The sequence below is a fragment of the Falco punctatus genome (genome assembly GCF_963210335.1).
Source record: "Falco punctatus genome assembly, chromosome: 4".
NCBI lineage: Eukaryota > Metazoa > Chordata > Aves > Falconiformes > Falconidae > Falco > Falco punctatus.
Genome location: NC_137583.1, coordinates 73,005,818 through 73,025,895, shown reverse-complemented (window position 1 = coordinate 73,025,895; position 20,078 = coordinate 73,005,818). Strand labels below are relative to the sequence as shown.

General features: G+C 39.8%; 1 protein-coding gene across 3 annotated transcripts; it reads right to left on the bottom strand.

Annotated features, from left to right (window-relative positions):
* Positions 1-542: 542 nt before the first annotated feature.
* Positions 543-18,189, bottom strand: HACD1 (3-hydroxyacyl-CoA dehydratase 1). 3 transcript variants are annotated; one of them, XM_080386345.1, is made up of 8 exons: positions 17,928-18,189; positions 14,018-14,135; positions 12,774-12,792; positions 12,604-12,692; positions 9,773-9,894; positions 7,330-7,508; positions 5,862-5,987; positions 543-2,336 (listed from the first exon to the last, which is right to left on the bottom strand). In XM_080386345.1, the coding sequence occupies exons 1-7, from the start codon at positions 18,053-18,055 to the stop codon at positions 5,905-5,907; spliced, it is 738 nt and encodes a 245-aa protein (XP_080242471.1). In that variant the 5' UTR covers positions 18,056-18,189; the 3' UTR covers positions 543-2,336; positions 5,862-5,904. The 3 variants fall into 3 exon arrangements, with proteins under 3 accessions (XP_080242471.1, XP_080242470.1, XP_080242472.1); XM_080386344.1 differs by having other exon boundaries at positions 543-5,987; XM_080386346.1 differs by having other exon boundaries at positions 543-5,987; positions 12,604-12,686.
* Positions 18,190-20,078: the final 1,889 nt, after the last annotated feature.

Here is a 20,078-nt window from a genome sequence, read left to right as displayed (position 1 = left end):
CACTTGATTCCTAATTCAAAAGAAGTAGGTGTGAATGCTCACGTACTGCTTTATCCTACTGTCATGGCAACAAAATCCTCATAGATGCAATGTCATTGTTAGTCACTTAGCAAAGGACAGCCAGAGGATGTTCACTGCCTCTACCCCCCTTAAAGGTTAATGCCACAGAACAGTTCTGATCCAAAACACTGAAATATCCACTTTTGTAATACCTGTTTCAGGACCACTGTAACACAATTGTCCTCATACAAGTTGACAGATGTTATACATTCTCTTTATTGCCCTGTATTTTTCCCGTCTTGCTTGATAAACCAGTATTATTACTCAAACCTACCCCTTTTTTAAATGGAATATATTTCAAAAAATATAAAAAGGAAGGCTGGGTAATAGTAAGTATGTTACAGGGGATGTCAAGATTAATTTGTGAAATAACTCCTGATAAAAAGTATAGTATTTGTACACAGATACCAGCCTGGTGTAATGTGCTGAAGATTCGTAGGAACTGACTTCTACATGCTTAAAAAAAAAGAAGTCAAATAGAACAAAGTTTAGAATGTCTTTTAATTGATCATGAATTTCTACAGTGCTACAGTATTAACAGTCTCTAAAACAAATATCTGAATTTATAGCTCAATAAATCTTACAATCTTTGCAAATAAATAAGTTACTAAAAGTATCATATTGTGTTGTTTTCCTGTCTGTGTAAACCGCTAATGATAATGCATTTCAGAAAAAATAACAATAATGAGCAGCTGTGGTGCATTTACATTATTAAGAATCCTGAAGTACAATTCTATACATGATATACTTAGATAAATATTTCTGTACTTACACTTTTACAAAGCCATCAACTAAACAGACATAAAATACATTCAAGACTGAGCAGAGAAGAAAGAGAGCTGTGAACAAAACGACGCCATGTTTCAGCTGATATGACATGACACAGAAAGTATTGTACATTTTAGAACTCGAAAGCCACTGCCAGTTTTGGGCCTGAACTTGACAGCAAGTTCCTACGAGAGGGTTAGAGTTACCCAACATCCAAGTTCTCCACGGTTTGTCTTGGTACAGCCTTAATTTTACTTGTCAGATTTAGTTAGTTTTGTAATCTAAGAGTTCACAAGACAGGTCTTCTCAATCTGGTAAGGATGAATCACTTGTTGACATCTGTGAAGCCTTCAGTCCTACTGAAGGCACTCAAGACCCCTGGAACAGCATCAGCGGTGTACAGTACCAGACACTGAACCAAGAATGCAACCACTGTTAAGGCGTGCCATCATGAAAGCAAGTTTAAGGAGCTATCCTTGGCCAATATAAACCTGCTGCTTTAACAGCCTTGCAAAGCTTCATAGGCACTAACAGTACTGCAACTCACTTGAGCAAGAGAACACAGAGCTTTGCAGAAACATGAGGTGTTTGTTTCTTAAACATTGTAACAGACATTAAAATAAAACATTTTAATGGGCTACAGTTAATCATCTATAAAAAGTGTATGTTCAGCATGAATTGAAATTGTAAACTGGTAATAAATAATACAGTATCTCTGAGCACATTTTAAAATATACATTATGAAATAAAATTTAATTATCAGAAAAGCTTTCAACCTTTTTGTTCAAAAACACATTTAACCAACCCTATATAAACAACTGCAGCCAGTTTGCCTGCCTGAAAATTTTGATTTATGAAGCACTCCTGCCTAGTGCAGAACACTTATTTGCATTAACGTTCCTTCCTTTTTTTTCCTAAGGCAGATTAATTAAGAGCTGAATTCACAAAAACTGTTAATGTAGCAACTACCTTAAATTATAATTTATTGTAATGGTTGTAACTTGTTTTCATTCTAGGTTGTTTATTAATCATATAAATATCCAAATACCCACTAAAACTACTGTGAAGACTGCAAGTACCACAGGCAGAGCAGTAGCTAGACCTAGATTTAAAATGCACGTATTTCTTTGTTGAGAAGAGGTAGGTTCCCTCTGGTCACAGAAAAGGTCTCCACGCACCTCCCTGTTAACTAGTCAATTGACATCTCTCCATTAACTAACGTGACCCCGACTAAATGTTATGTTCAATGGGAATCAGAAGCAGCACACTGTACCATTTCTCCAAGGCTGTTAATTTTGAACTGTACTATCGAGAGCAGTGTGGCATAGCTATCTCGGCTTACCAGTATTTCAAGAAATGCACGCTTATAGATACTAAGATAGCTGAATGGAGCAGAAAAGTCCTTTCTTTAACACACCTTTTGTGCATAGAGATCCTCCCAGCTGATCTCATGAGCTCCTTAGGCAGAAGGTGTGAGAGCACGTTGAGCTCCCCTCTCTTCTCACATCCTGCACAGTGAGAGGTGAGAGAAATGAAGCCCATCAACTACTGTTCACAATGGCCTCAGTGACCCTCTTGGCAGCTAATGTGGAAGATGCAATTTCTCAGTGTCATATTCCTTTGTACTGCCCATGCCCTGAGGCCAGGGTCTGGCCTCCACATGCTGGGCAGAGCTGTGAAACCAGGTGATTCACCCCATCAGTCCCAGAACAGCCTTTCCCAGTGGGAACTGCCTGTGAGTGTTAGGGGGAACCTCAAGAAATCCAACTGCTTTCAGCTGGAGTTTATGAAAAGGATAGTGTATTTATGTTACTATCAATAGTAGGAAATGTCACCTGATGAATAGGAATCTCCTTCCAAATGCTTATTCCTATGTACTGACATTAAAAAGCTTTATAAGGTCATACTCTATATTAATCCATTCCAGAAGGCATATATAGCACAAGTAAGAAAACACCTTCTATGAATAATTTGTTGAAGACTACATCAAAACATTAAAGACACTGATGCCTGAATATATTCCTAATCTTTCATAAGCAGGAGGATTTCAATGCTTTAGAAAACCAGGAATATTGCAGAGAGGAAGACAAAAAGACAGGTGTCAAAAAGAGGTTGGAAAGAGAGCACCATAAGAAAATCATACTTAACCTTTTATGTCCACTTAACAAACTAATTAAATGTTTCATGATGTTATATTGAAGTTTAAGTAAGCTACCTAGGATAAAATCCTGGCCCATCTAAAGTCAACGGTAAGAGGACTCTACCTGCAATTTTCACGATCTTTGAGAAGATACTAAAGCAAAAGTTATACATTGAGGCTTCAGTGAAAAGCTTTAATCAAAGATGAGGAAGAAAAGAACACATTGCTTGTTTTTTTTTTATAGTACATGCCATGTAAACTAATCTACATGGCAGTCTCTCTGGCCTATGAAACACTGAAGCAATACTGTAATGATTTTTAGCTTTATTTTTATTCATTTATCATCTAGCAAGACTCTTCTCTAGCTGTAAATCACTTTTAAAATTGTATCGTTACCTTGTGCACTGTTGCTTTATGAAAGTGCAAAGCCAAGGTTTCAGCAAACAGTGCTGTATTTTTTTCTTGTCACATGTACAAAAGGATATATAAATAGCTCCTTGATTGACATATGATAATATCCTTAGGCCACAATGAAAACAAATATAATACAGTATTATAGTCCAGGTATTCCTTTTATTACAGGAATAGCATTTGTGGGATACACTCATCGGATCAAGGATTTAAAAATCACATCCTTAAAGTATCCAATGCATTTTCAATGAATCGATAGCTATGGTCTTCAGTGAGCTGCCCTGACAGTAAAAAAAGAGACATGGAATTTAATCTAATCTTAGTTACTCGTATTTCATCACACTCTTCTGCTTGCTAACTGAGAAATATTTCTAAAAAGTGCCATGATGTTCCTCATGGATCAAAAAGCAAGTGAAGTTTATAGAACAGTACTCTTAAGAACTTTGCACAAATACAGCTACTAGTCTGAACATGTGTAACACAACTATTTTGTGATGCAGTGTTGTAAATTTAATCTATATTTTAAACTTTTAATAATATTAGCTGCATATAAACCAGAAGTAATAAATGATAGCACCTTGCGTGAAATTTGTTCTAAAAAATACAAAGATTACACTTTTTAAAATTGTAAGAAATATAACTATTCTATTTCAAGTCCACTATGCACCTGTCATTTATAAGAAAACTAATTTACAGGTAATGAAGACATGCATAAATATCACAAATTTAAGGCACAAAATGGAATTTGAAAGTTAGGGATGTAGTAAATCCTTGGTTTTTCATCAAATTACCAGATACAGCAGAAAAAGGTGTATCTACAATTGTAAAAAAAGCTGTATTATCATAGAATCATCAAAGCTAAAAATGGAAACTGCCTATTCAAGTATGTAGTTCAAACTCTTGCCAAAGGAAGATTATTTTCCACTATTGCATTACATCTAACTTAAAACCTTCCAAGCAATTGTATGCATTGATCCGCACTGCTTTGTCATCCATGACCTAACTTATCTCATTGGTAGGATACTTCTCCTGATATTCATTGGATATTTACCTTATTTCAAAGTATATAAACAGTTGTATTTACACCTTCATACTTAGAAAGCTTCTTCCTTTACATTTATTTATCATATAACAAACAATTACACATACTTAACAACTCAGTCTTTCTGACTTCCTTCTCACTTCAACTGATTCTGTTACTGTTCTCTGACTTTTCAGAAGATTGACTCAATTCCTCACCCCTGAAGTACCCAAAATACAAGACCACGCTTCAGAAATGACCTCAGCAATCATAAGTATTTTGATTTCCAGCTGCCTGATGCAGCTCTTTTGCATATATACTCTTCTTTTGACATCAGTGATGCCAGAAGCAACTTCGTTGCCTACATTGTGGAGGCTTCTTACTACATCACTACATTTCTATCTTCTCTCTCCACAAGTATCCAAGTTTCCTCAAATGCATTACCTTTTCTCTGAATCTCTTAGGCTGCATCTAATCTGTTGGACCTCTCCCACTCGGGTATCATATAGCGTAATATCATGTGTAAATTTTATTAATCTACTGTAGATCCCTCTTGCAGATTATTGAAGACATTAAACAGAATTAGGTCAACACAGCATAAACAATTAATGGGCAGGGAGCAATTAAAATTGCACAAGGGGATGATTCAAAGCACAACTTATATTTTAAGACACTATTTCGAATATTATTTTATCCCACTTAGCTATTTATAAGAAGTTAAATATCTCACTATAGCTACAGTTTCTAAATGCAATACCATAATTTTTATGCATATATAAGTGTAGAATAGGAAACATGCTGACAGTCTTCCTCTGCAAACAAGCCCCATTCCAGCCACTGACCAGAGAAAGGTAGGCACACATCAAGTCTACTCCTCAGCACAAACTTTTAACCAGTTAATATTATATCTATTATTCTACAGACCTTTAAAATTACAAATGAAAATACACAGAGCTCCTTTCAAAAGTCCTTCCGAAATTCTACAGTGTGATCCTGTAATTCAAAGAATGTTGAACAACATGCTAACAGTACTTATAACTGGAAAAGTATTATTTAATATAAAGCTTAAATGACATTTAAGTCACCTAGTCTATGAAAAACATCAATACTTAATTTATGCTCTGTTTTCCGGAAGACTCACTTTCATTACAACTTATCAGCTCTCCTTCAGTTCTTGATGATGACTACAGGTCATAACAGAACTTTGAGAACAGAAAGCACAGTAGTCAACTACTCCAATTCTTACAGCTATTTGTTAAACTAATGAAAATAAGAAAATAATTTGTCTGAAGAAATGAATAATTAAAAATCAAGGTAAAACTAAGGATGAAAAGGTAAGTCTGAAGATATATTAATTGTAAAAATAATACAGTCCATGCTATTTTATGCACAGCAGTTTATTCTTGTTCCATGTTTTAAAACTTGGACTCAGAAAAATCACAGGAAGCTTTGGTTTTTTACCCTCTTTTCTTCCATTAAAAGCACCATAGTTACACGGCTTGATTCAATCGTCCTTTTCCACAATCACTTCTCCATGAAGCACCCTTCTTCTCTGTCGCAGCATGTGGAAGTAGAGTTGTGGAAATACTTGATCAAAGCATAAAAGAAAGCAAGTTAGATCAAAAAATTCAACAGATCGCATAATGGAAAAATACAATTTTGCAGAATGATGAACTGAGAAAAATTATGGCACACAGTGCTGCAGTTGGTTAAGGTAAATAATAGCAAGTCATGAACACTGCAGTCAACTACAAAACAGTAATTACTCAAACATCAGACAAGGCCCCCTGAATATACACCTTGTGTTCAAGGAACTTCCCTCCAACACTCTCTATGTATAAACAGGACTTACCACTTTCTGACAGTGCCTGAAGTATTCAAAGCTGTGCTAAGGTAAGCATGTTTGAATTAAGACTTTGAGAAGGATACAAATTTACTCTACTTGTTCAAGTCTGAAGGGAGAAGCTCCCCCTCTCCTGGCCCTCTGTGATCTGTTCCATTACTGTCCAGCTGATAAGATTTGATCCTTATATTTAGTGGACAGAAAACCAAATTTCTTCCTGAAGCATTAAGTTATATAAACAATTGTAAAACTGTTAGTAAGTTACAATAGCTTAGGAAATTTTTACTGATATTAATCTCTCTCATTTGCCTTCACGGTTTCTTGCGGCAAAAAAAATCACAGTATAAGGTCAACTTCTTAAACAAACTCCTTTTATGGATGCACATCACAAACCTTTTAAACTTCAATTTTCCTGCTTTTCAATGCCTCTCCCTAATCTCTTGTCTTGTTTCTAGCTTCATTGTCCAGACTATCTAAAATATTCTATTTGCGTAGTTTGGTCTAGCCCCATTCATGGTGCTATATCTGAATCAGGTTGCTTTCTCCTTGCTACACTGCTTAAGTACCAGTGGAAATCACACTGGAAGTGAAAGAGAGAGGGCCTCTCTAATCTTAGCTCTAGTTAGCCAATTGATCTGTGGCTTCTGGTATCCAGAAGTACAAAGACAACTGGATTAAACCAGGGAATGGATATTAATGGCAATAAAAACAAGGCAAACCTCTGGCACAACTTGCAGGACAATTTTAAAGTCAATGATTCAAAGTGGCAGAGGCATTAGAAATTCTCAGCAACACAGTTACAGACATTTCTATGTGTTAAGCAAAAAGATTTTTAATTTGTCCGAGTCTTAGAAATGTTTTTATCATTTTCACTGAAATTTTACTTAAGACAGCTCACGTTCTGTGGCAGATAACAGGATGGAAAATTTCAGTCTAACCAATTAAAACACAGCAAAGCTGGGGTCAGCAGAAAACAGGTTTTTATAGCAGAAAATGTCCAGCAAATTTAACTACAGGCAGTGTTTCCGGCAGTGCTGTTAATTGATTGTTATGTTTTTAGTGTTACTACTGTTAAATAATACTTACATGGCACATAGGAGAACATGACAATAATAAGGAAGTAATAGTAGTCAAAGGAGACATTATATTTGTTGGGAAGTCTCAGTGAAAACATTCCTGTTTTCTTCACATAGGGTAAAGCAGCATATATGGTTAGCAGTTCACCTGCAACTCCAACAGGATACAAAATGATAAAAAAGTTGTATCTGCATTAAAAAAAACAACAAACCCTTGTGAGAAACACCCCACGAATTTAAAATTTCCTCTTGCTATTATTAGTGGCACAGAAAAGTATTACAGTAGTTCCTGCACCAAAATCAAGGACCACATCCTGACATGGCACAGAGTATCAGTTTCAGTTACTTTGGATAGCGTTGCTTAGGTTTACAGAGAATGCATTCCTCGGCCCTTTTAGTTAAAAACAGTTAAGTATTAGAATGTTTATATGTCTTTCTAATACTAATAAGTAAAAAAACCAGAAATCTGTAGTCTCCAGTAATGACTTCTTTTAAATTTACTGCTCTTGCTCCTGTTGTCACTGACAGGATTCAAACTGGATCCCAAATTCAGATGACCCTACATAACTTTGTCACAGTGTATGCATACTGGGTCAACCCTGTGTATTGTAATTTCTTTACATGAAAATGCTGAGAAACATCAGAAGCCTGTTTTACCCGCTGCCACATGAGGAATCCAAATAATACTATTTACCACTAATGGAGATGGAAAACCATCTACGCTAGAACCATAGTATGCTAGAAACCTATCAGATCTATTCTAAAATGGGAAGAAGGCGTTCAAATAAAAGGTGAAGGCGTTCAGTTTAAAGAAAATGTGGATTGAATGTTATAGGCCACACAGGCGGTGACAAAATGAAAAACATAATCAATAGGGTTTGTGTTGTCCTTACACATAGTGTACACCATGAAAATGTGGTTTCTCCTAAGGAACAGCTCTCGACTTCATGCAGGGAACAGCAATGACAGCGGTCACACAGACAGAAAGGTACAGTGTGCATTCCATGACCAAAAGAGATGAGATCCAAAACAGCAGTGACCAAACATGAAACCCTCCTAGGAGGAAATGGGCTTAAAGGACTCATCGGTCAGAGAACAGATTAGGGGAGGTATAAGAAGGAACCGATGCCATGACCTGCACACGGTTTGTCTCTATACAGTGAAAAAAAACAAAAGTAAAAATTCTGAACTAAAATTTAGAGCATACCTATTAACAATGGACGACGAATGTTTTACAATTATAAGCTCAAGATGAGAAATTTCCAGCTCCCTTGCAAAACTGAATTTACACCCAGTTGTGCTGTTTGATTATCTATAAATCTTGATGGAATATTTTGGACACTATGAAAAGATAATACATTTTCAAATGTTTTGTTTATAGTATACTTCATCATATATCTCTGCTGTGACAATGTCAGTTTTCCCTATCGTCTATGATAAGGAGACAAAAATTCTGTCATCCAAGACACACTGATTTGATGGCAAAAAGTTTATCTGCAATGTAGTACTTTCTGAATGCATTTCTCTTTCTGAAGCCTACATTAAAAAATTATTAACAAAACCAGACCTGATTATTTTTAAGTTTGCCATTTAGTGCTTAAACATAACCAAGCCTACCACCCTAGATATTAGCAAAAAGACAGTGTATTATCAGAGTGGACATAAATACCAGACATATCAAAAAAGTGCATTAGAAGCATCAGAACTGCATTAACTATAAAACAAAGGAAAACAAACACACTCTTTTAAATAAGAGTTGCCTGCTCTGCAAGTAGGTTATATATTTTCCTTCTGACAGTGTCTGTCTCATACATATTTTTCAAATCATGACTACAGATAATACTACTCTTCCTGTTAAGTCTCCTGATAAATATGCAGTCTCTGTAATACATGTGATCTAGTGGCCAACTTTGAATGTTTCAAAATCAGAGCAGTTTTGATACGGAATACACTTTTTATGTGAGCTAAACTAAGTTAATACTTAGCTTCACTGCATGGATATAACCTTACAAAAGCTCTGATAAAGCAGAACTTCTCATAAAGTAATTATATGCATACAGACTGAGTGACAACTCCTCCCACATTTTCAAAGACCTGAAATCCACAAAGACACAAGTGCTTAATTTTGGGCTCTGTATTCAAAAGCATCTTAAGGAGTCATACTGTAAGTTAAAAGATGACTCCAAAGATAAAGCAAAAAAAGTTAAAGTGAAAGCAGAGTTCAAACATGAGACACAGAAAGCAAAGAACAAATCACACCCCAAAATCTCAGATAAAATATTTTTAACATTTTAAACCAACTAACAATGATCCCAAGCACAGAAAGCAACTGACTTTGCACTCTGCTGACACATAACCGAAGCTCAAACATCTGCTCTCCTGTGTGTTAGCTCAGCATGCGTGAAACTAACATGCACAGAACCATGAGAAACTGAAGTACAAGACATCTCCACCTGGCCCATTTAATGAAGTATGGCAAATGGTTGAGCAGGTTGAATGTGTAGAAGGAATATCGAGTAATCTCTGTCACAGTCCATACGACCAGAAAAAGAATAACGCTCTCCTCATTCTGGATCTGCAGAAGTATAAAGAACCAACACTTTTTTCATCCTTAAGCTTCTTTTCTGTGCAAACTGCAACAGACTTCTGTTTAAGATATATGGAACAGAACTAACATCTTGTAAGAAAATTTTGGCATAGAAGTGATATGCTGATATCATTACCATGTACAGTTCTTTATCATATGTATTTACTAACACACAGACATTTTGAAAACTGGGCAATCTTTATGCATTATGCAAATATCAAAATATAAACCCCTATAATTAAGTTTATTCCTCCTCTTTATTCTCTACCTGCGTTTTCACTGTGCTGTCTCCCTCTTTTTATCTGTGGTTGATTTACTTGTTTATTTTCTTACTCCTCAAAACAGCAAAAAGAAAACACCACCACAGAAGACACGCTCCTTTCAAAATCAGTTTTTACCTGTTCTGCATTTCAGTACTCTGTCTCCTAGACTTTCTCTTACTTTTTATCTTGCTTCTTCCTCATCATTATAATGCATGCTTCCATGAAACTTTAGACTAAAGGAATTGCTCAGTATAATCTACTAACTAGAACCTGGTCACAGAAGATCAAATCTGGGAGACTTCAGGGAGCTGTAAGATAGTTAAGGAGCTGGAACACAGATGGATCACTAAATGAAGACCAGTTGGTAGATCAGGAGCTTTGGGTAAAGTCACTCAACAATCCTGTTTAAGATTTAAGTTCTGAGTCATTAAACTGCCTCATCGGTAGGTAACACATCCCTCTGGTGTTTCAAAACATTGGTTCTTTTTCACTCTAGGTGAACAAATAAACAGAAGTCCCCAAATACAAAGAAGGCACCTGGGGATCTATTACAAACACTACCTTCTGAGAAGAAGAATTACACGCAAGTAATTTTCTTTTCTTTAAAAGAGGAGGAATTTTGTAATACACTTCCATGCCTGAAGGCTGAAAAGCTCCAGGGATGTCTGTGAAATAAAATAAAGTAACACAAGTTTTGTTAAAATTTAAAAAAAGGGAATCGATTTTTTAAAATAAAATGCAACACAGTGACAAAGCTTAATACATGTCAAGATGCTGAAAATCCACAACTCTGTCAAAAGTCAAGAATTATAAGTGCTCATCATCTCATAAAATCGCACCCTCAATGTGTCAAAGAAGGAGCACTTTTAATGAAAGAATGTCACCAACATCACAAAAGAAAAGGAGATAATAAAAATACTGCCAAACTCACAAATGAATAGCAACAACTGAAATGCAAAGACATCCAAACAAATAAGCAAAGGTAAAGACAGAATTAGGCTGCTCTTAGCCTCACGTGATGAGAGACAAACATTGATAACCCAGACTTGGATTCATGTCACACTGCTAAATCCAAGCAGAAGAGCTTTAAATAAGTATGCAGAGAATTCCTATCTGTTGCCTTGCAAATCTCCAGCCCAGTAGAGACATCTGGGTCTGGCTATTATCACTAACATGCCTCTCACCACCTAAAGTGACCCTGAACATTCATGCCTGCTAAGCAGTAACAGCATGAAATACAATCAGACATACACTCAGATATATTTTTTCTTGGACACAGCTTGACCTACTGTACTGAAGATAGAAAAAACAAATGAAATGAGTGGATATGCTAAAGATTTAATCCACTGCAGGTAACAGCAAAATGGCAAAATGGAGCACTACATTCCATAATTCACGTAAACATTCAATATAAAAAAATTGTTACTCTTTGAGACATTTTCCCTTAAGAAAAAAAACACTTAGCTTACAAAAAACCCCCACCAAACCACCAACCAGCCACAAAACCAACAAACAAAACTATGAAAAGCCTATTTCATGTTAAGAAAAGCAACAGTAAAGGAAAAGATGAGAAAGTGTAGAAAACAAGTCCTCTGCAAACTGAAACAAAGGGATTTGACAACTGAGGCAGGTACCATGACGCCCCCTCAGCAGAGAGGCATGTGCCATCTGCTGGTGAGACAGTTTAATGGCTCAGCTTTTTCAGTTTAAAGAAATTCAGGAGCACAGGCTCAAAATCCATCACTTAATTCTCACATGCCCTTCACAGAAAGCAGACCTTCAGAAACAGAACTGAATGCCCTATCTACTAGCTGTAAGCTAGTAAGCTTTTCTCATTCTGCTAACGAATCACTACACTTACAATAACCACCTACAGCCAGGCAAATAAACTATCGTCTTTCATTCAGGACTGTGTCACTGTGGCATGCTGGATGACTTGGTATATTTTTAATGAAAAAAATGCAGTATGAATGTCATCAGATGTTACTATTACCATAACATTAAAATACTGAAAAGTTTCCTAAAATAAATTGCAAAATCACAACCATGTTTATCCAGGTAAACTCAGTTTAAGACATATTTTCATTTAGATTAATTCAGTAAGTGCTGATTTAAGTTTTTGAAGGGGAACTGGTAACACTGTTGCAGACTTGCTGGTAAATAATAGCAGTAGTCATTGACCTCGCTTAAGCAGACCACGCTGGCACGATGCCCAAGACGATGCTGATTTACAGCTAAGACCCAGACTCAGTCTCCTAGGTAGAAGCACATAAATTCCATCCTGTAACCCTAAGTTCCAAAATCACGCTGAAGTATGTAAGTATTCTCTGTAGGAATGCCATTGATCTTTAAATTGGTCTTCCTTGTGAAATGAGAACTGGATGAATAGCTTCTCCTTAAAAACAATCAAAACATGACTTGCTCAAGCACATACCTGTTTTATGCTATGTGCAATGAACCACACCATGAAGATTCTTGAACTCACTTGGACCCCAGTCACAAGCACAGATGTGCGAACTATTCCTTAAAAAGAGAAACATGTTATTTCTGTTCCACAATTTATGTTTTAATTAGTTACAGGAGAAACTAAAACAAAGAACTCACCAACTGCACAGTGGACTACCTGTAAATAAAAATAAGTTAGAGGTTACTGATGTACAGTATGTTACTATCTACACTATAAACATGGCCTTTTGATATTTATATAAACCTAGGCTTAATTCTGAAGAACTGTTCTTTCATCTCCAACTAACAGCCTTTAAAAGAAATACACGTCAGAGCCCTGGCAACCAACACTGTGATGGGCTCGGTATCTGATCTGTGCAAACACATGGAAAAAAATTATTTTCCTAATTAGCTGTATGTATTACATATATAGATACTTACAAAGCATTTATTTTTTCAACTAGTAAGCTTCCCTTCCATTATCTTATTCAAAGAAGAATTTTACAGGACAGTGGGGAGGGAGTCAGGTAAGTGATGCTAAATGCATGGCAATTTTAAAATGTTCTGTAGTCATTATGGCTTGATAACATTACTACAAAATTAATGATAATTTTGTCAATGACAACTACAAAGCTTCAGAAGTATTGTGTTTTCTGGTCAGTCATGTTTAGCAAATAGAGTGCTTTTCATTATTTTGACATATTTGAGTAGTATTACTTACTGTGAAAGTTTAATAGCATAAAAGCCGATACACAGCTGGCCACATGAAATTAGTGAACTACAGATGTTGTAGGCAGATTGAGAAAAAAAGTTAAAATGTAGATAGGCACTCTATGTTGTGCCTGGGAAAGAACTGAGTGCTCAATACATCCAACAGTTTCATTCCATAGATGTACCATAAACTGAGACCACTAGTGCATAGCTGGCAAAAGTTTTATTATTTAAAGAATACTTTGCACCTCTTGCACAGTTGTGCACTGTTGTAACAGATTACATGGGGCATGTGAGTTCAGTCTGGAAATAAGCAGAACCAGGAAAGGCACAGAAGAATAATGTGTAAGGGGGAAGCTATCATCTCTTGAGATGGAGACAAGATATCTACTATGCTAGAGGATTGATCTGCTGGCTGGAATGCCTTCAGAGATTTTACCTTTTGAGTTAAAGACTCTCAAATTGAAGCAGTTCCCAGGCAGTATTTGATTTAAAGAAATCTTAGAATTAAGTTTGAAAAAATGTGCCCATTTGTTTCCACAAACCACCTTGCCCCCCAGAAAACCTTCATTAAAGAAAGTTAATAGGACTTTAAGTACTAATATAATATTTTTATATTAAATTCAGGTTAATAATGTGTTTTGACTACAATATGTAGCATCCAGTAAAGCAAACTAATGTTTAAAATTTACCTCAAGCAAAGCAAATGTCTGGAAAAATTTAAGCGTCTTTTGAACGCTTCTGAATAAGCCTCTATGTGTTCCTTTCTGTATATAAAACCGCACCATGGCAATACCTAATACCAGCCACCTACAAAAGAAAGAGAATGGATACATTTCAAATTAAAAATCTAAAAATATCCATCCATGGTAAATAATTTAGTAGAATATTTTCTCCACAGAATATCTTTGCTTCTTCACTTGTCAGTGTTCTTAGGAGATTATTAAAAATATCTTTAGACATAAATTGTATATGATGTTATATAAACATTACACTCTTTGATCTTTTTACTTGGAAAGGGATAGAGAATTACTTGTTTACCTTCAGAGGACTGACCTGAATTCAGGGGACTCCCCAAAACCGTGGATCCATCAGACTTTTCACTAGCAGTGACTATATCATTTTACTATTAAATTCTCAAGCATTTTTTACTGTCAGTTACTGTCATTTGAAAACACATGATGAACTCGGCAATGAAGCCACTGTTTTGGGTTGCAAGTTTGTATAAGTAACAGACCAGAACCTATGCACATCATTTTAACATTTTTCATGGCCCCCTCAATTCATGACTTTCAGATATGACCAGTGATCGGAATGCTTCTGTTTGTGATAGTCCAACTGAAGTTATTATGATGCAGTTTTTAAAAGTGTTGAGAAATTATCCTTGAAAATCAGACTCCAAAGTGCTGAAAGATGGGTGCTCTGTGCAGGTTTATTTATCTAGCACGTTTGATGGTGTTGGATAATTCTTTAATATCTTTTTAAGGAAACTGAACAATGATACCAACGGATAACCCTTACAATGTAAAAGAAAGAACGTAATAGTATCTTTTAATCAGACTGGAACTTGATATAAAACTTAAATTGATATCTCAAATGGAAATTGAGACTAAAAAAACCCCAAACTTCTAAACTATCGTGGGTTGCTCCCCACCACACAGCCCAAAGCCAGTACAATAATGCAAGGCATCCTTCAATATAATTAATCCATGTTTATATAATTAAGGTTTTCAAATAGCGTACTACATATTCCATCCTTAATGCAAGGCTATAACACATTCTCACAAACATGATGCTAGCAAGATGTTTGAAACTTCGGGTTTTAAACCACAAAGACTAAGGAGGTACAAAAATTCTTCAATATAGACCTACAGGCATAACCAGAACTATGGATGGCTATTTTGAGAGTTAAAAATAAAAATACAAAAATAACAGTGACTTTAGCTTAACTTCTTGTCTGATGACATTGGGAACAATTACTGAGTACTTTCATTCTACATAAAGCCACAGCAAGTATGCTGTATGGCAACATGAGCTCTGGCTAAGGAATGGGTCTGAGAAATACTTAGGGGAAGAATCAGAGAGCATATAAACCTTCAGAGAAATACTTGTATAAACATTTAACACATCTCCTGTTCTTATATTCTCTTCCCTAAGCATAAGGTATTGGCTAACATTGGGAATGGGCTACCGGGAAATACTGGTCTTTGGTCACACACATTACGCTGTAACAGCATGAGTCACATAGGTCGTGACAGCTCTCTGTTCACCTCGGATGGCATGTTCTTTGGTATCAGCACCTTAACAACTCTTACATATGGTAGCTACTGCTACGCAGTCACTTGGCATTTCAAACTCACATAGAGTTAGGCTTCCCCACATGGTAGGAATGATTCCCCTCCTTGATCCCTTCTGCTTTAAGCCCATGAATCCGATCTGCCAGAGCTCCAAAATTTGCCCCCACAAGTGTTACTTAGATTTTATAATGGATTTTAAATCCAAAGCGCATTCATTTGATGCTGTCTCCCACCACTGTGGAAATGAAGAGTTAGTGAAATTAGTGAAGTGTTTGACAAGAGGAAGGTGACAGGGAGTTTAGATCCAGCTGGCAATACCACAGCAACAGCTCTGTCCTAGCCCTACACTGAGAAGTCATAATACATCTAATCTAACGAGGCATTTTCTGCACCTCATTCTGTAACAAAAGGGTTGCAGAGAGAGGTAATCTTGCACTACATTCAGAAGCAAAGACTGCAAGTAAGTTTTTCTTAAATAAATTTTCATTTGGACGTGAGTTTCTGTAGACTGATTTATTTAGTTGTTAGTGGCTTTGACTCTGGATCTCAGGAAGGCGCCTGTACTTTGAATATTGCAAATCACCAGGAAATGGAAAAAACTTTCAGTAATAGAAGTAGCGTTTCCAGTTGGGACTTTCAGTAAGATTGGGTACTGATCTGTCACTTTAGTCCCTTAAACCTTTGTTAGAAAAAAAAGATAAGCTGCACTTTTTTATTAGAATGGTTGTTAACAAGCAATTATGTATTAGTTTGTTAAAACTCCAGAAACATTTTGCTATATTGCACTATGTGGACAAACATACCGTTCTTGCTACTTATTTACGCTGTGTAGTGCGCCTGTTAAGTATTGCTCTATTATAAATTTTTATTTTCCTCTTAAATTGTATATGAAACAGATTAGAAGATTTTGTTCCTATCTCTTCTCTGTTTCCACTTAAAATATGCAATTTTGCATGTCTTAATCCCTTTTGATATTAATGACAGATGGGAGAGAGGGAAGTGGGAGATACTGAATCAGCACCTAAGGTCAAAACTAACATGGTTCGATAATCTTCTACAGGCGTATAAAAGTCAGTGGCAAGAGTCAGTGTTCATTAGCAAATTCACACATGGAGCACGAGGCTGGGAATTCAATGAAGCAACATTAACTTGCCAGCTAGAAAAAGATTATATTGAGTAAAAGCACTTTTCAAAAGGTGCTGCAATATATATGAACAGACGAGCATGTGTGCAAGGTTCACTGATGCTAGTGAGAAGAAAGCTATTACGATCGGACTCCTGCCTGTCTGCATCAGTGCTTGAACTCCTGCATCAACTACAGCATATTAGTTTTGCTCTACGGGATTCAAAGGGCAGAGAGTTCACCCACTGGTAACTAAGGTAAGATTGTTCTCAGGATGAATGACAGCCTAGGAGATATAAAAGTGTTCATTCTTGGTTCTCCTTCAAGCATGTGATAATTAGATAGGTTTGGGGTTTTCTCCCCAAAGATCTAGCGAACAGGACAAATTTTCGAGAAGTGAAAATATGTGCTTGAAGCACTACCACCGCAAACCTGAGTGCCCTTATGCCCCGTCATACACCCCCCTTCCGCGCAGCGGAGCGGGACAGCAGGCCGCACAGGGCCAACGACCCCCTGGCTTACCACGGCGCTCGCCCCCGCTCATCACTAAACGCCCGCTGGGCCGAGGCCCGCGCTGCGCTCCGCAGCCGCCTGCCCCGGCTCTGCGGGCCCACGGCCGGCGCTCAGGGCGCAGCGGGGCGCGGGGTAACGCGGGGCGCGGGCCCGGAGCCACGGCCCCCCGCGGGGGCAGCCGCAGGCGGGAACCGCCGCCCGGGGCAGCCCGGCCACCGCCCTCGGCGCCCCGACCCCCCCGGCGGCGCCCCGGAGCGCTTCCGCCGCCCCGCGGCAGGCCGGCAGCTCCCCCCGTCGCGGAGCGGTGCGGCGGGCTGCGGCGGGGCGGGGGCGGCCCGGGGGCGGGCGGCGGCGGAGGGGCGGAGGCTGTGCCGGGGGACGCGGCCTGCACGGCACCCCTGCCCGGCATTCCTGGGCCGGCTATACTTAACCTCCGCGGCGGGCCCGCCGTGACGCGCCGGCGGCTGGCAGCGCTGCACCGTATTAGGCAATGCCGGGCAGGCAAGGGCTACGGGCAGGCAAGGGCTACGGGCAGGCAAGGGCTACGGGCAGGCAAGGGCTAGCCCCGCCGCTGGCGGCTCCCGCGCTGGCGGCTCCCGCGCTGGCGGCTCCCGCGCCGCCGCCCCGCGCTGCCGCGGCGTGTCCGTGCCCGCGCCCGCGCCCGCTTACCCCGCCGTCATGGCGACGTTGTAGAAGATGAGCCAGGCCGTTGCCAGGGCGCCCAGCCGCCTCTTCTTGCCATTCTCCTTCTCCTCCACCGCGCCGTTGCCGCCTCCGTCCTCCTCGCTGGACGCCATGGCTCCCGCCGGCCCGGCGGAGCGGCGCACACCCGCGGGGAGGAGGGGCTCCCTCCGCGGCGGGGCTGCGGCCGCGCTGACAGCCGGCCGCGCGCTGTCTCTCACCCCATCTGTCCCCCCGCGGCCGCTGCCGCCGCCAGCTGCTCGCCTGGCGCTGCGCGCCCCGCCCTCCTCCCGCGGGGGCGGCCACGGCCTCCGGGGGCGGCGCGGGGCGGGCAGGGCCGGGGCCGCTGGGCCCGGGGGCGGCGGCGGCGGCCCCTCGCCGTGGTCCCCGGGCGGGCGGGGCGCCGGGGTCGCGCCGCTGTCCCCTCCAGCGCGAGGAAGGGTCTCGCGGGCTGCTGCCGCGTCCCCAGCCCTGCAAAAGCGGCGGCACAGCGAGAGCGGCAGGGTACCCCGCCGTTCTGGAAAACGCGGAAACGCGTGGCTGAGCCTGAACGCCTGGCAGCCGGGTCAGGGACCCAGCGGTGGGAGCGGCGCCCAGGCGCCCACCTCGGAGGCCCAACAGCCACCCGCCAGGGTCACCTCAGGGGGAGGACACCTTCCCGTCCGGTAGGTCTCAATAAAGGCCACCCTCCACTCACAAGGGTGACTAAGGCCCGCACCTGAGAAGGAGGGAAATGCCTTCCTAGGGCCTGAAGAGAGCCCAGCTGGCAGGCTGAAGGGTGACACCTGAATGTGCGCGCTGTCTTGTACATCCGCTCCCTGCACATACGCGCAGGGAAGCAAAGCCAGCACGGGCAGCGTTGCCGAGACTAGCTTTGGAAGCAGGGGCAGCCTCAGGCTGAGCTATGCTGCTGTGACATGGCCCCTCAAAGTGGCAGGCTGCACCCACCACCTTGGCACCTGGATGCTGACGCCACCCAGACACCAGTGTATGCTAGCCCAGGGATGCTGTGCACTACTCTGGGCAGCGTGCATGTGGCCTCGGGCTCCTCACTTCCACAGCTAACCGTGGTGACCATGGGCACCCAGCCCAAACACCTCAAACAGGCATATACAGACAGAACTCCGAAAGTGGGTCAGGACATATCTTTGGAACGCTGCTTTTTCAGTCCTAAAAGATTTGAAGAGTCCAAGTCTACCTTCTTTAGGATGGGGTAGGTCATCTCAATGTCGGAAACACCTAGATGGTCTCAGTTCGTGGGCCTTTAAGGTAAAATACAAGTAGATGTGCCAAGCAAAGACTTGGTCTCTCCCCTTCTCACCAAAGTACACAAGCAGATGTTCAGCCTCAAAATACACACCCACCGGTAACAGCAAATGTATAACACGTTCATGCAAAACAAGTAGTTGGCAAAACAGCACCAGTACATGCTAGTAAGTTTATAGTAGCTTTTGTTATTATACATACAAAGAGGTTTTTTGTCTTCAAGTAGTCATAACCCAGTTTGGGAATCCTATAATTAAAAATTCTAGACAAATTTACACACAGGACTTGAATGACCTAATTCAGAAGTTTTTACCAACTTTGGGCTTCAGAGGAAAGTGCAAGAAACTATAGTGTGCAAGTACGGGATAATCTGAGCCTAAATTTCATCACAATGTAACCGTTATGAGTTGTTATAAACTGTAGCTTTCAAAAATATTTTTTAATTTACTATTTTAATTCTGGGTATTCCTGCTATCTTCCTTACACTTTTTTGCTGCTCAAATTTCACTTTGTTCTTCAGACCTTTCTAGCTTCTTGGCTTTCTCAATACAGTGTTGAAATGGGTATCACAAATCAACCACGTACTATGTGTAAAGTATTTTTTGTCTCATTTGAATTTGGCAACTTATGACTTCATTAACAGCTGAAGACTTTCTAATTTTAAATCATGATACATGGAGGAAGGCATGACCTTATACCAATTCTTAATATTAGGTGTGATTTTCTAATACTTTTAGCTACCTTTTGCTATTTCTCTTGAGGTTGTTCTACTGCAGATTTGAGCAAACAAATCTTAATTGCTTGCTGAAGTGAACATTTTCCATCTTTAAATCCTTTCTTGGATGTTTTCCATGCTGTTGCACAGAATCTTTT

Bases quoted from the DNA above. Each gene is read 5' to 3' on its own strand.
- HACD1 (XM_080386344.1), bottom strand. From the start codon at position 18,055: ATGGCGTCCAGCGAGGAGGACGGAGGCGGCAACGGCGCGGTGGAGGAG. The intron at 9,895-12,603 runs GTATGTGCTTGA...ATACTTCTGCAG, and splicing joins TTGCACATAGCATAAAACAG to ATCCAGAATGAGGAGAGCGT. The intron at 7,509-9,772 runs GTGGAGATGTCT...TTTTTAATGCAG, and splicing joins TACTTCATTAAATGGGCCAG to ATACAACTTTTTTATCATTT.